The following is a 16,549-nucleotide window of genomic DNA, read 5'->3' on the forward strand; positions in this document are numbered from 1 at the left end:
TGATTTGGGAATAAAGGATCAATGCTTTGGGACTAAAGGATCAGTGATTTGGGAATCAAGGATCAGTGATTTGGGAATAAAGGATCAGTGATTTGGGAATAAATGATCAATGCTTTGGGAATAAAGGATCAATGCTTTGGGACTAAAGGATCAGTGATTTGGGAATCAAGGATCAGTGATTTGGGAATAAAGGATCAGTGATTTGGGAATAAATGATCAATGCTTTGGGAATAAAGGATCAATGCTTTGGGAATAAAGGATCAGTGATTTGAGAATCAAGAATCAGTGATTTGGGAATAAAGGATCAGTGATTTGGGAATAAAGGATCAGTGATTTGAGAATAAAGGATCAGTGATTTGGGAATAAAGGATCAAGGCTTTGGGACTAAAGGATCAGTGATTTGGGAATCAAGGATCAGTGATTTGGGAATAAAGGATCAGTGATTTGGGAATAAAGGATCAATGCTTTGGGAATAAAGGATCAGTGATTTGGGAATAAAGGATCAGTGATTTGGGAATAAAGGATCAATGCTTTGGGAATAAAGGATCAATGCTTTGGGAATAAAGGATCAGTGATTTGGGAATAAAGGATCAGTGATTTGGGAATAAAGGATCAATGCTTTGGGAATAAAGGATCAGTGATTTGGGAATAAAGGATCAGTGATTTGGGAGCCCTGGCTCCTTCCCCAGGGGCTGCTCTGCAGAGCAGCTCCCACAAGAGATTTATCAGCTGCTGTTTCATTAATGCAGATGAAATCTCAACATTCCCATGCACAACAGTCCCCAGCCTTGTCCCCAGCCCATTTCTGCACAACTGGAGTGCATCAAGTGGGAAATGAGCCCCTCACATGGGGCTGGGAGGCTGCAATGGTTATTAGACAGAACAGGGAGTATAAATGCACATCAAGTGAGGATCCATGCCTGTCAGGAAAGCAGCTTTTTTATTCCATGAAAAGGATTCTCTTCTAATGAATGGTGTTCCTTACTGGAAATTAAAATTAGTTCACAAATTGCTGCTGTTCCATTTAATGATAAGATGAATGCACAGCGCTTTGAATTTTTTTTTATCTGCTGTAATTTTTGCTCTTTCATTCATCATTCCCTTAATTTTGCAATTCTTTAAAAATAAGCTTTTAATTCTTCACATGTATGCAATCAGTTAGAAAACCCACGTGGCAGCATTGATTGCTCTGGCTGGCAAAAGATTTCAATAAGTTTAGACATGCTAATGTCTAATGGAGGGTAAATGATCCAGCTGAAAAGCAGAAAAGCCAAACAAGGATTGAAGGATCCACAGCTCGTGTAGGACACAGTGGAGAAATAATTCCATGTCAGGTATTTTATAAATGATACACAGCTAAAGGTATTTTGTTCAGGGAGCAGGGTAAGAAAAGCAAGAACCCAGTGACCACATAAGTGCCCTGCAGCCCCTCAGAACAAGGTTCAAAGCTCCCCTTTATTTCTAGAGGAATAAATTATTTTCAAAAGGAATAAACTTTAGTGTGTGTGTGTATGTTGGAAAGGAGAAAAGTGGTATTTATTATTCATGTATTTACAGTTCTAAATCAATATTAATGTTAACTCTGTACAACTTGCCATTTGTTCCCTCTGAAATTGCTTTTCAATTCAGTTGTTTTTAATCATTGTTAATAACATTTACATTTGAAGTCCATTAATCTGAATACCTTTCTCAATCCCCAAGCAGACACTCATGTTTTAACATCACTGAAATCAGTGTATACATCTCCAGCAGGCAAATATAAAATTCAGAGTTCTGCACTTTAGAAAAGATCTTCAATTAGAGGCACAAACACTGAAATAAAGCAGAAAGTGAAAGCCAGCTTTGGCATAGTAACTGCTTTTCTAAATTGTTGAATCAGACTCCTCAGTGCTGCATGCAGCAGGGCTAATTAGAAAAGAAAGCTCTCCCATTTAAAGCTGAATTATTTACAGATTGATCTTCAGGTAAAACACAATGGCAGCCACAGATCAGATCATGAAAAAGTTGCTTCAGGAATCACACATAAGTTATTTAATACAGCAAGAAATTCACAGAAGGAATATTTTACTCCCTTTCTTTTCTTCAGCCACATTGCACTGAGATGAATAACTGTTTGTGCTAAATAAAAAACTGATTAAGTGAAGTGAAAAATTATCATGCTTAGAAAGTGATGAAGAAAAAAAATCCAAAATGAAAATGGAGGCAGACTTTCTATTCATCTTTTTGTCACTCACAGTACCAAAATCTTATTTGTTAAAAAAAAAAAGTTGGAAAAAGTAAAATGACTTAAACTGTTTGTCAGAATTTTCTTCAGTATTTAGAATAATCATTTCATTATTATAAATTCATATTATGAATGGTATTTTTCTTGTCACTGGCCTCCTACACCAATCTGATACTCCAAGCAGGATCACTCTCACATCCTCTGAAGAAAGCCTGATCCACAACTACTGGTAAATAGCTTTGTTTATGACAGGAATGAGAAACTGTGCCTTGAATATGATAATTGCTGCATCCTAAAACTCCACTGAGACATCTCAAATTTTCTGAAACACTCAGAGAATGTTCAGCCTGAAATTCTGTAACTTTCTAATCTCAGGATGTGCCATCACCAACAAATCTTCAGGCAGCTGAGGAAATCAAAGAAATACATACTGCAGACAAGGGTGTCATTTTTACACCCTCCAAAATTATCCTTCAATCTAATAAAAAAATCTGGGAGTGCAGAAAACCTTTAAATATTCAGTGATAAGCAGAAACAAACTTGATCACTTGATCTAAGGGAGAAGACTTTCTGAAACAAGCACACCACTTATCAGGTCATCTATTCATGATGCAAACACTAATCCCAGGTGGAATCACAGGCATCTCTTATTACAGGTTTATCTCTTTTGTCAAGACCCAAAGTGCCAGGGCTGATAAAAGCAGGCACAGTTCTGGGGGCTGCTTCAATTCCAGGGTTGGAAATTACCAGGAGCCAACACTGGGGATAATTCATTTCCAAACATTCCATAGGCTCCTCCTATTTCTGCCAATACAAAAAAAAAAAAAAAATTGTACTTTTTTCCTTTTTTTTTTTTTTACTCTTTTCCGTTGTCAAACAAACTTTTTTTTTTCCTCTAAAAAATTCAGGTGATAAGCTGCAGAGAGAAAAATGTTAAATATTATCTACTTGGCTCTTTTTCCTCATCAAATCATCTGAGTGATGCTAATCACATGAATAAACACAAAAAAAAAGCCTCTGCATGGGTGCCAAGGCACAGGACAATGACAAGGAAATATTAAAAGTTTTCCTGATGTGGATGAAGCTCAGGGAAATATTAATGAGCTTTGTTTAACAGCAGAATGATAACAGTGATTACCAGCAGCAAGTCTCTTAACCTCACACCTAAGACAAGGTGAAAGGGAAGATGTAAGGAATAAGAAACAATTTTCCATTTAGTCAGGAGTTGTCTCTCTTAAGCTTCTTTCCAGCACTCTTGTCAGAAATTTAAAATAAATCCAGAGATGTTAAATACCTGCTTGTGAGATCCTGTCACTGACTCCATTCAGATGGAAAATCCTGCAAAGAACTGACTTAGCACAGACAGCAGTGGGGAGAAATCCTCCTTACACCAATTCAGCTGTGAATGCATCTCAACATCAACCCCTCCTTTTTCCTCCCTCTGAAAAACCCCAAACCCCAAGATTTCTGTCACAGCAGGAAAGGAGAGACCCCAGGAACTCTCTGACTTCTGGAAATGCACAGGATGCCTTGGACCTGGCACACCCCAAATACTCCTACATTTCCACACATTTGAGCCCAATAAAAACCTGAGAATTTATTATTATTTGATTTTTTATAAAGGGGTTTTTTTCTCAGTCTTTGCTGCATTTTTGTGAGCTTCTTGTATCTTCAGTAGGCTTGTTACTTTAAACTTCTGGACAAAATGAAAGGTGGATATACAAAACCAAGCTAGACAGAAATCATATTACAGTCCCCCAGAGATGGTGGTGCTTAAAGAATCCAGAGTCTCTGTTCTCTACAGAAATTAAAGCACACAACAGTTTCAAGTGCTAACAAATGTAAATATTCCTCCAAAATTAAATAAAATTAACTTAAAGCTATTAACAAAATGAACACCTCTACCAGCACATCTGCAGCTAAAATAATAAATATATCAACTTCACTGCTGGTATTTTTCTAAAACTGATTCAATAATTGTTTCAGACAGAAAAAAAGAAATCCCAATTCTGACTTTATGGCTGCTGACTGTAACTACTTCAGGAAATCTGTCTGGGTGTTCCCTAGAAAATCTGATTATTGCTGCTTTCAGTTCTCTGTTTACATTCACCACAACCATGGATGCTTTTTCTCTGCTTTAAAAGAAACACATGAAAAGAGACTCCAAACCTATTTTCAAGTGCTGCAAATGCTGCAGCAGAGGATGAGGGTGCTGAGTTTAAAAAGGATATGCTCATCTTCTCCACAAACTTATCGTGCTCATCCTGGGATTTGGGGAAATTCTCAATGTCCCTCTCCAGGCGCTGGATCTGCTGGTTCATGGAGTCAAGGTTGCTCTTCAGAGTCTGGGCTGAAACTAAGAGGGGAAAAAAACCAAAAAACAAAGAGTTTATAAAGCTTCCAGAAAGGATATCACAAGGGGAAAAAACAATGTCAGTATAAATAGCCTGAAAGAGAATGATTCCATTAAGTGGAGTCATATTTTTCTGAATTACTGCTCATAAAAATCTTTCCCTTCATAAAAATAAAGTGAAAATATCTACTGTAATATACCAGATCATCATATTTAACATTGAAATGTCACCACTTAATTCTACCATTAGTTCAAATTATTCCATTTCTATTTAAATTTATGGTAAAATTTCCAATATTTCTAATATTATTATTTCTAATATTCTTTTAAATCTAATTCAAAGATTAAAAACTAACTAGAGTTCAAAGAGATTTCATCTTCTTAATGCATGTACTTGGTTAAATGAATGATCTTATTAATGCACATTTCTGTTCCAGCAATGATTTAAAGAATAGACATGGGAGAAAAAAATTAAATATTTTTCTTTATTGAAATGACACTGATTTCTGGGGCCCAGAGCTGTGTTAATAGCAAAGGTTGGTCTGAGGAATAAAAGCTGCTGATAATCAAAAGGAAGTAAAAGACTCAGAGTACACCTCACTAATTTAAAACAAAAAAAAAAAGACTCCTTTTTTTTTTTTTAAAGGAGCTTTTATTCTCTCTTGTTGGAAAGCAGTTTGCCCAGAAGTTCCACTAAGAACTTTCTAAATAACCATTTATTTTTTTCTATTTTCTTGCTATTAAAAAAAAAGAGAGATGTTGTGACTACATGAAATTAAAGAGCAGAAGGAAATTGAGTCGCGATGGTCTGACAAACACACAGGAAATAAAAATCTGGTAAATAAGGAAGCTGTTCCCAGAAAAAAGTCAATTTTCTATTCTTTCTAAGTAACAACTCACATCAGCCATAACACTGATTTCTCCAGCATGTTCAAATACATAAGGCACCAATAGAGCTGCCTTTATAGCAGCCATTATCTTGATTTTATTTTCAATTTTATCCAGTTTATACTGGGTACCAAAGGAACTACTAATCATGGAATCCTGGAATTATAGTGGAAGTTTTTTAAGCCTAGTTTAACTGGGGTGGGAATCTATACTGACCACAGAATCCTTGTAGCTTTTAAATTCACATTTGAGAGTTTACCTTGAAATCCAGCACTAAAACACTCTGGATATCACAAATTATCAAAGCTTTTAGGTTATGGCTGCATTACTTTAATCATTTGATATTATGATCAAAGCACACATTTTTGCTTGAACTGAAGAACTTGAATTACTGTGATATTTTTATGGGCTGTTCTGGAGTTGGAGAGGGGGACAAACAGCACTGAAGGGAAATGCTGGAACTGAAAAATAAATGAGGATACAAATGGTTCTTCTGTTCCTAAAAAGAATAGCAGATGTACTTAAATAGGCAACATAACAAAGTTTCACTGTTTGCAGCAACTTGAAAATATTTAAATGCATGACCATGTAGCAAAAGTTTATTTTTGCCTGGAATTCAAACTGCAAAGAAATTTAGCAAGCAATGACACATAAGTGTTCAGCTTTGTGATGAAGATGGATGGGAAATGTTTTCAGTAACTGAGCTCAGAAAGTCCCAGACAGGAACATGTTCTGAGCAGGGAGGAACTCTGTCCAAGCAAGAAGGCTGCACCCTAAAGATGTGCTCCCCATAATTAACTTCTATATTCACACTCAATTAACAAAAAATATGCTGTAGAATAGGCAATTCTGTTCACTTTTACTTCCTCCTAGCCCAGGCAAATGTACAAGTTTCTGTTCAGATAATTTATGAAGTTGTTGTTCTGTAAGACAAATTTCAAAAGATGACAGAACAGGGAACATATATATATATAGACTATAATAAAATATCTGCATTTCCTCCCATAAACCCTTTTATTAGAGATTTACTACTTCAGTAATGTGCAAAGGAATCAACATGAATACCTTCTACTTTCAGGGAAATTCATGCAAATTTCTTCAGACTCCTGCAAGGTTTTAATTTATGAAAGCATAAATTCTGCTTGCAGCACGAAGCCATTTCCTTGAAACCATTTCCAACTGCACACCCTGAACAGCCTGTCCCCTGCACTCCTCACAGGCACAGCCTTGTTCACCTTCCATTTGCCCATCACTCCACAGGAAAATCAGGCATTTCATAGAACAGCTCTCAAAAATGGAATGGAAAGCAGCATTTGGCCTTCAGTGCCAAGGGCTCTTAGTGACAAAGCCTCTCTGGAGCAGCCATTCCAATATTATTCCACTTAATGTTGTAGCAAGAGAGAACAACCAACTAAATCCAATCTAGAAATAACTGATGTCAAGGCAGGAGCATGAGGCAAGTACAGAAAATGGGGAAATTATGAAGGAAAAAGCCACCAGAAAAAAAGCCCCAGACACTTGAGGATGAGCAGACCCCAAAAGAAAGGAAAGCAACCTGAAGGATGGCTGCTCATTTATTGCCTTGCATTAGCAAAGATAAAAGGTTTGCCACATTTCCAAATTAAAACAAATCAGCAGCAGTGAAGAACCCACCTCACCCATCCCCAGAGCTTTACAGAACAGTGATCACTCCCATCCACAGTGGAAAGGATTCAAGAAATGGGGAAAGTTTGAGAATTCAAGAGTCAGTCAAATTTTCTGACAGAGAGAATAATGAAGACAGAGTATAAATGAGTTCAGAAAGGAGTGATGTGGATTCTTGGATAACAGGTTCAGGAGGATGTCAAAAGTAAGAGGCTGGGATGGATTTTTCATTTTTTAAAGTCTGCAAACACGTGCTGGTGGTGGGAGAAACAACCTGGAGGAACTGCAGTGCTCTCCCCAAACACCCTGTCTAAAAAAACCCACAGAAAACCCCAAACCTACAGATGGAGCAACCCTCAAAGCCAAAGAGAGGGACTTAGGGAGCAGAATTTCTCAGTTTATGCCAAGTTGTGTCAATCTGGCCCTGAGCTCAGCCTAAAGGCTGGCAGAGAGCACCTGCAGCCCCCTGAATGTGTGCACCTCAAACCCTGCTGATAAAAGGATTTATGAGACAAAGAAAGAAGCCACAGCAGAAGATAAACTTGTGTTTCACCTCACTACAGAATCACTGAAACATACAGACCATACATGAACAAGGTAAAGTGAAGTGTAATAATTCACTCTCCAGATTTTTCCTGTCAGTGGCAGACCAATACAAGCACTTAGACCCATCCATATTGTCTCTGCACAAACACTGAATGCAGCTCACTTAATCATGCATCATTAAATCTTGGACTGATTTAGGATTATTCTGTATATTATTATTTAATTAGAGCAGACAATCACAGCCACTGAAGAGATGGCACAATATTATTCTGACGTGGAAGGTAATAATTTCCTTCACTTATTATTTCCCTTATACTAATTGCTCCTCTGAAAACAAGCCTGAAACCAATCCTATCCACTTATTTTGGAGGCAGCAGTTGCACAGTCTGCACGCTAAGGAAGGCTTAGGGAGTGTCTGGTGGAGCAGTTTAGTCCCAGAAAAATGCTCCAAGCAGTTAATCTCATGTTGATGGCAAGCACTAGCTGGTCCCTGTAGTCAAGCTAAGCATTTTGTATTTACATTAATACAGCAATAGTACCAAAGGTCAGACTAATCCCTTCTAAAATAAGATTGCAGCAGACTGAGAGTCCTCCCCACAACAAGAGGTGAAATGATACATTTTGATTAGGTGCAGTGCCTCTTGCATGAGAAATTTAAATGGTCTCTGATCATGATGCAGAACTGGGATGGCCATGTCCACAGCTGGAAAAGGCTCTGAAGTGAAAGCCAACAACATAAATTACTTCAGTAAGCAAAAGCAAGTCTGTAGGAAGCAAATGAACTCATGGATTTTTAAGTCTAGACAGTATTTGCACCATAACTACATTGTAAGCATACTAATGACTATTTATTTCTTATAGCCTGAAGGCAGATGGAAAGAGTTTTTCACAAAGGAATGAAAGGCAGTTTGGAGGGAAATGGGTGAGCAAGGACATAATCTGCAGGAATTACAAGCATTGATTACTCAATTCATACCAAGCAAGTTTCTGTTTGTTAAAACAATAAAGGTTTAAACACCTCAGGGTCAAAGGAGAACAGCTCCCATCTTACCCAGCTAGAGGAGTCACCAATCTGCTTTTCCAAAACCTGGGAAAGCTTTCTGACACAAAGTCCTGGTGCTCAACAACCAATCCTCCATGCAGAACAGAATTCTCCCCTGACAGAATCCCTGCACTTTTTCAAGTTTAGGAGTAAGAGCAGGTCTGCCCAAATGGCAACATTCTGTTTACATCCTATTACAATATACTGGAATTTGATCTGAGGAAGCTTCAAAGCAGAATTTTTAACAGATTTCACTCATGGATGTGCATTTGCACTTTTGGCTTGCACACTGAGATTTCCTTGTCCAGCAGAGCCTCTGCCTCAGCTGCCTGCTCACAGTGGAAGGGGAAGAAGGCAGGGACAGAGCTGTGCTCCACCTTTCCAGGTGAACACATAGACAGGTGACCCATGGAAAAGGGCTCAGGGACAAGCCCAGGTAACTCCTGGTTTGGATTCAATGAGATTCAGCCTCAGGCACTCTGTGTGAGCCTTGCCAGGAGCAGCCTCTCTTACATCACTGACCAAACAAACAGCAGAGAACATCAGCTTTTAATTGAACTGGCTTTTCACATTACAACTACAAATATTTTAGAAAACAGATGTGCCAGTTTTAGAAAAAAACAACCAGAAGCATTGGAGCTGCAATCAGCAGAGCTCTCCTGGCAATGGGGGCTTTCACCTCCACAGCACTCCAGAAACTCACCCTATTTGATGCTGATTTAATTACAAATGCCTTTCAAGATCTCAGAAGTTGAGTTTATTTTTAAAAGAGAGCTGATAATTACAAAATCAGCCTGTATTAAATGAGCAGGCTGCAGCAGAACTGCTGGCAGGGGTGTAAGACAAATTGCCAAGGAGGCAGAGGAGACAAACACAAAGTAAGGAATGCACAGAGAAGGAGCAAAGCTGCTTTCACAGAAGCTGCTGCTGGTGTAAAAACTCCCAGAGATGCTGGGTGACCTCACCCAGCTGCAGCAGGGGTGCCACCACCTCCCTCCCAGCCATCCTACTGCAAATTCCACCACAGATAGAACAGAAAGAACAAAGTGCCATTTTGCAGCTTTTTGCCTCTCTCTAGGGGCTTGTATTAAGGAATTCTAAATGGATTACACAACTTAAGACAGTTAAAGCAATCCTCACTTCTGAATTGGTTTAACTACAGCCAGAAATTCTTAAATGCTTTAATTTCTTTAATAAGCAACAGCCCATGAGAGTCATTTGGACTGTTCTTTCATTTTGCCCTTGATACTTACACTTCAGGGAGAGGGGCAGAGCCTTAAAATGCAAGCCATACAGAAATCTGCTTAATGGAAATTCCAAATTATAACTTCAGAATGTAGCTCCAGAATGCAGAACAACCACAGTCCTGTACAGCATTTGTTACACACAGACAGCAAATAAAAAAATCCTCAAAGCCATCACAGACTGGGGGAATTCACCAGAACCTCAGAGAGGCTCCAAAAGGACACCTGAGAGAAATTGCAGTTTGGAACTAGAACACAAGAAGTGCCTGGGAGGTTTTTGCCTCCCTCCTTCCACCACTCCTGGGCCAGATTGGGGAAATCTGTTTCAGCAATTTCAACTGTGCAAGGTGGGAATGTTGCAGGTCTCTTTGCTAAAACACAGGTTTTTTTTTTTCTGCTGCAATGAACTATAAAACTTTTGTTTGACAGAAAAATGGCTGCAGCTTATGAGCATGCTTTAAATTGCTCCACTTCAAAGTGACAGTGGCACAGGATGTTTTAAAATATTTCCCCCATTCTAAAATGATGCCATTAAATCACAGTGAAGTACCTGTATAAAAATCTCAAAATTAAGATTTTATTACAGTATTTGTAATAAAAAGTACACACATATTTGCATTCCCCAGTGTTTCTGATTGCTAATGGCCTTTCTGCAGAGATGCCTCAGCCATCAGAACCATATGCTTGCAAATTAATGAAATAAATTCCCATGTCCACATGAGTGACAAAGCTGTGCTGGCATTATTGGCATTTCTCAGTCCATGCACAGACCTAACTCAGCCCCACAAGGCACCTTTCACTTGATTTTACTTTAAACAACACTTCAAAAGAACTGTGAAGTGGCACAGCTTTGTATCAGGCAAAGAATTCAGTGTGTTAAGTGCTCAAAAAAGCTCTGATTATTACTGAGACTAAAAACCACATTATTTTATGTTTTATTATTTACAGGCACAATGTTCAAATCATGAACTTGGATGTAAAACTGTTGCTCTTAATATCTAAAATCAAGTTGCTGTTATAAAATACATGGCCAATTTATTTTAATCATCTTAATTTTGTGTGTCACCCATTTCAGTTTTATGATTTCTGAGAGGCTTGACACACAGGAGAGCCTCAACTTTACAAATACATTTATTTTTTGAGTGATTTCAAACTATACTTTTAACCACGTGGCTGTCTAGATATATCTGATTGTAAGGTACCTCTTGTTTTTGTTTGTAAATTTGACTGAATGGGATGGGAATTCTCCAGGTTTTTAATAAACAGCTGAGGTTATAAAGTGGTAAAGAGCAAAAACCATGAAAAACAGCAAAGTGGGGCAACAAGGGAAGGGACAGGGCTGGGCCTGGTTCCAAGGGACAAGAGGAAAAATGGGGGAAAAGAAGAAGGGGGGGAATCACTGACATCAAACCAAGCACTTTGTCACACCCTGGGAGTTGTGATTGGTTTTCCACTCACAGTCTGCTTCCAGGAAGAAGAAATGTTCTCCCAGTGATCCCCTGATGGTTAATCCCTTTGACCTTTGCTTGTATTTTCCAGAATAAAACTGTTTCCTAATTTATTTTTACTTTTCATAAACCTGCAGGTTGATCTTCCATCTTTAAAAAGATCAACTATTTTATTATACCTAATATCAGATTATTGAAGATTTTAGTACATGCATGGGCAGTTCATCTAATCCCATTGACCTTTTCATATTAAAATCCAGTTTTATGCTTTATCTGTTCTTTGTTAAAAAAAATACACAGTGGTTTTTCAGATGCTGGTTCTTTATTCTTATGTGAAAATTAAGCTGAACAGGATTTTTTTTTTCTTTACATGGACTGAGAATAAGCAGCCAAGATTGACAAGAAATTGCAGATGTCAAGTGTAGCATTTGGGAGGTTATTCAGAGTCCAGGTACTGACACTCACCTGCCCAGCTCATATTTCCTGGTTTAAAATCCATCCAGAGATAATATTTGCTGGTAGATTTATTCTTATTTTAGGAATAACTGATGCCAGCATCTTCATATCCAAAAGTGGGTTCCCACAGGAAAAACAAACCAAACTATCCATCCCCAAAACCACTGGTTTATAAAGCACCAATCAAGAAATAGGAAGTGCAAATCTCCTCCATGCAAAGCACTTCAACAGAAGCAGATGAACATCACAATTAACAAACCACCCCAAGAACCATGGGGAACACTTGCAGCAACTTGCACAAATCCCATTTATTCTGCCAAAAATCTGCTTTGCTCCAGAAAGCAAAGAAGGCCTGAAAGGGAAGTTTTGGTCATTAAAAATGAACAGTAATTTATGCTCTGCTAGAAGTCAGTGCTGTTTATAGGAAATGCAGCTTTTATCTCACAGAATGAAACAAATTTAACTGCATGAAACAAATTTAACTGCAATAAAATCTTTTTCATATGTATTCTAAGCATCAGATTTATTAGAGGTTTTGCTCCCATTAATATGCTTTCTCTGTTTAAGATGCTACAGCTTAACTAAACTTTACTCTCAGTTTAATTCCTGAAGTCAAGTTACAGAACATCAGAGGCTTTGAATCAAACTATAAAAATCTCAAAGCTGCAAGGTCAAGTGTCAGCCACAGAAGAAAATTCATAAAAGATCATCAAAACTGCCTGGTAAACCAGAAGACTTTACAAAGAAAGGGAAAAAAAGATTAAAAGTCACCTTGAGAAAAGAATTATCAAGTAGCAGAAAACACTTCTGGAATTTAGATAAGATGCCAAATTGCTACTTGCATAAATAAGTTAATTAATAAGCTAGCCCAGAGAATCAGAGTATCCTGAGCTGGGAAGGATCACTGAGCCCAGCTCCTGGCCCTGCACAGACACCCCAAAAATCCCAGCCAGCTCCTGGCCCTGCATAGACACCCCAAAAATCCCAGCCAGCTCCTGGCCCTGCATAGACACCCCAAAAATCCCAGCCAGCTCCTGGCCCTGCACAGACACCCCAAAAATCCCAGCCAGCTCCTGGCCCTGCACAGACACCCCAAAAATCCCAGCCAGCTCCTGGCCCTGCACAGACACCCCAAAAATCCCAACCAGCTCCTGGCCCTGCACAGACACCCCAAAAATCCCAGCCAGCTCCTGGCCCTGCACAGACACCCCAAAAATCCCCTTCAGTCCACAGGCACTCAGGGCAATGAGCCATCCTGCCAAAGTGAGGCAGGGACACATTTCAGCAACACAAATAAAACACAGGTCATCTGCAGGGAAAAACCATGGCAAGGTGCATGCAAAGTTGGAGAAACAGCCAAAAAAAACCCAAAAAGTGTGATGGAGACAGACACAAAGTGTGAAATCTGAGGTGAAACCATGGCAAAGTTGGGTTGATGGATGAACTATTCCCCAGGTCCTCAGGGAAAGAAGAACTCTGCTCTCAGCAGACAGTGTAAGACACAAGAACACAAGCTGAAAGCAAATGATGGCCTAATTAATGAAGAATCTGTCTAACAGCTAATCACTGCACTCAAGAGAGACACTGACTGATAACACTGCAAAAAAGAGACCAAAAATTCCAGGAGAAAACCTGGACAAGCTGGTGGAAATGTGTATCCAACTACTTCTCACTCCTATTTTCCTTCAAATTCTTGTGCTCACTCAGGTATTTATCTTCTGATGAAATGGGAAAATTAAAAGTCTGTGTTATCTTCATCCACCACCTACTTCTGCCTCAGCAGAAGACTCAGCAATGAGTGTGCCAAGAGTGTGTGTGCCAGCCTGTGTCACATGAAAACATGTCCAGCAGATGAACTAACCCAGCACAGCCCCAGCCTGGACTGCTGAGTGATTAAAAATGAATATTAATGATTGCCTGGGCAGCACAATTAAACTGGATCTACTCACTGCAGCCTGGGATTTTTCCAGAGAGTGTTTGCTGCTCTCTCAGGTGTGGACAGGAGGACACTCAGCACCATCCCTGCACTGCTGACAACTCCTGACACCTCACTCAAATCCATCCCATGGTCTTCTCACAGCACAGAAGAAGAGGAGTTGCTCTATTACTGTTTTTCCCTCCTGATTTCTCAGCTCAATAAATACCAGAAAGGCACAATGCTCATGGATTACCAATGCTTACAGGTTACATAATCCTGCAATCCCAAATGAAATGCTGGAAGCATTTAATGTCACAGCAAACAACTGTTACCTTTAGGTGCTTAGGCTGTTTACTTACCTTTGCTTGCACTCTCAACATGCTGCAACTCATCTGGGAATTTTAAGATGTCTCTGTAATTCTCCTCACAGATTTCTGCCAGAAAATGCAACAGGGTGGTTTTCTGATCTGATGATTTCGTATCTCGAATCTAAAAAGTGAACACAGGAGAAAATAAAAAAAGTAAAATTCTTAAAACATCTCAATAAAGTGAATATTGCAGACTTCAACTCATCATTCAACTACATGGGTTGCCTGCAAATAAACAGATGATTTAAAAATGAAATTTCTGGAATTCTTCATAAGTTAAGACTACAAAAGGAATCTACCCTATGATGTATTTTAAGAAAGCATGATTAGTTTTAATGGGAACAAGACCTGAAGACAGCCCAAGGTTCTGGACATTTCAGCATTGCCAGTTCAGAATCCCCCAGATAAAAAATAACTGTGAACAGGGATTAAACAGAACCAAATTTAGAATATTCCTTCAATGTCATGAATGCCAAATCACTAAAAAATCCCTGAAATGCTGCATAGCTGGACATCGTACTAACAGCCAGAATTTCATTTTGACCACTCAAATTAAACTAACTCCTTGCTGTAAATCCACAATTTTTTCTTGGAACAAAATCTAAACCATGATGCTTTAGGCTAAAGACCAGTTCTACAGTCACAAAATAAATGCCCCCTGCCTTACTGGAATGACAAAAAAAAACAAAGGTAATCCTGACTGGAGCTAAAGGAAATTTAATACATGCAGTTGTATTTATGAAAAGCTGCAGGAAAACTGTGCACAATGGGCAGTAACAGATAAATGTACATTTGTGCTGTTCATGAACTGCTGAAATGAGTTTTTTCAGTTAAAAAATAAAAATAAAAATCTGAACTAACTATTAGAATAGAGGACCAGTGGCAGTTCCCAAAAACCTTATGACTAAATCCGATGGCACGTGTCTAGGCAAAGGAACATCATAAATTTAAGAGAATGAGAGAACAAATTTAAGACCAAATTTCTGAGTTTGCCCGTTTGTGCAGATGGAAGAAGGAATGTGTGAGCTGATGGGAGATTTAGCAGAGGCAGAGATTTCCTCCTGCTCACAAAGGCAACAGACAGAGTAGGTGCATGTAAGAGTTTGAGAGGAGCACACTCCACTTGACAGGGAATTAGTAATACATCTGGAAAGAATTGTTTTAATAGTATTGGACTCATCCAGCACAGCTCTTACACAGAAGTAAGCTACAACATACACAACAAATGAAATCAAGGATTTATTTAAGAAGAATACATAAATGTGTGTGCAAAATCTCCTATTTGTTTTCTCATTCTCTAAATCACTTGAAGTTCTAATTCCATAATCCTCATGACAGGCTTGCCATCGATGTTCAATTTAATAGAGGCCTTTCAGCTTTAAGGATTACCCTGTTAGGAATAAATGAGTGCAGTGGAAAAACAAGCTTTTAAAAATATAAGGTATTTAGGCAATTAAGAAAGCAATTTAATTCATAGCAATTCAGTGATTAAAGCCTAAACAATGCTCAGTAATGGCACACAGTTAAAGGGCTTTAATGTGTTACACACACACAAGTTCTTCTGACTTAAAAAAAAAAATTGTAGATTTACTGGCTAAACATCTGCATGGAAAAAAGAAATTGCATTTCAATTTGTCTGTGAACAACAGTAGTGGGATTTGCAGTCTTTGATCTCTCTGACATCATCAAGTGGATAAAGCTTTTTTTTTTCCTAAATGGACAAAATTATTTTGCTTTTAAATTCCAACAGGAACATGTTTTGCCACCAAGAGCAACATCATAACAAGAGTCAGTATTAGCACCTGGTAGTAAACATTTATTTAGATCTCGAACAAATGTTTCAAATTTATTTCTCTGGCCCAATCAAAAACAAGTCTCTGCTATATTCATCTTTATTTTTAACACAATGGTTACAGATAAATCTGCTTAATATTTAGAATCAATATCTGTACTTTAAAAATCAAGTCCTAAGCTTAGTCTCATAATGAAAAATAAGATGGGTGCTGTTTGAGAGCAGTTTAGCCCATGTTATTTAACTATAAAAACAGAAATGAAAGGTAGAACTGGCCAGGTGACAGCATGGTTGTGTCTGTATTCACACCCTGTACTCATATTCAATATACACTCATTAAATAACCCACCCATTATCTTATTTTTTTGCATATAAATGCAATACTTTTTATATTCAGCTTTTTACTTGCAGTAATTTTGCCCAACAGATATAACATTCCTTGGCTTGTAAAAGACCTAATGGCTCAGGCTGATTTCTGCTGCTCTACACACTCCAGCCAAGTGGATGAAAAGCTAAAAGAGCCTATTAAGTTGTGCTTACAAGAGCAGGAGCTGGACTTTGATGAACCTCCTGGGTCCCCTCCAACTCAGGATAGTCTATCATTCTATGATTCAGGATAAATTTTT

At 38.4% G+C, this 16,549-nt stretch overlaps 1 protein-coding gene and 1 long non-coding RNA gene across 2 annotated transcripts in view; both read right to left on the bottom strand.

Annotated features, from left to right (window-relative positions):
- DIAPH2 (diaphanous related formin 2) overlaps positions 1 to 16,549 on the bottom strand; it is a 157,681-nt gene that overhangs the window by 74,999 nt on the left and 66,133 nt on the right. Inside the window, exons 22-23 of the mRNA XM_079319084.1 lie at positions 14,123 to 14,252; positions 4,455 to 4,580 (exon numbers count right to left, since the gene is read on the bottom strand). Coding sequence (XP_079175210.1) covers positions 4,455 to 4,580; positions 14,123 to 14,252 — 256 coding nt within the window. The remainder of the gene's footprint in view (positions 1 to 4,454; positions 4,581 to 14,122; positions 14,253 to 16,549) is intronic.
- On the bottom strand, positions 2,315 to 3,619 carry LOC306808465. Its single transcript, XR_013776046.1, has 2 exons — positions 3,519 to 3,619; positions 2,315 to 3,028 (listed from the first exon to the last, which is right to left on the bottom strand). It is a non-coding gene; the product is annotated as an uncharacterized lncRNA (long non-coding RNA).

This window comes from Erithacus rubecula (genome assembly GCF_903797595.1).
Source record: "Erithacus rubecula genome assembly, chromosome: 15".
NCBI classification, from domain to species: domain Eukaryota; kingdom Metazoa; phylum Chordata; class Aves; order Passeriformes; family Muscicapidae; genus Erithacus; species Erithacus rubecula.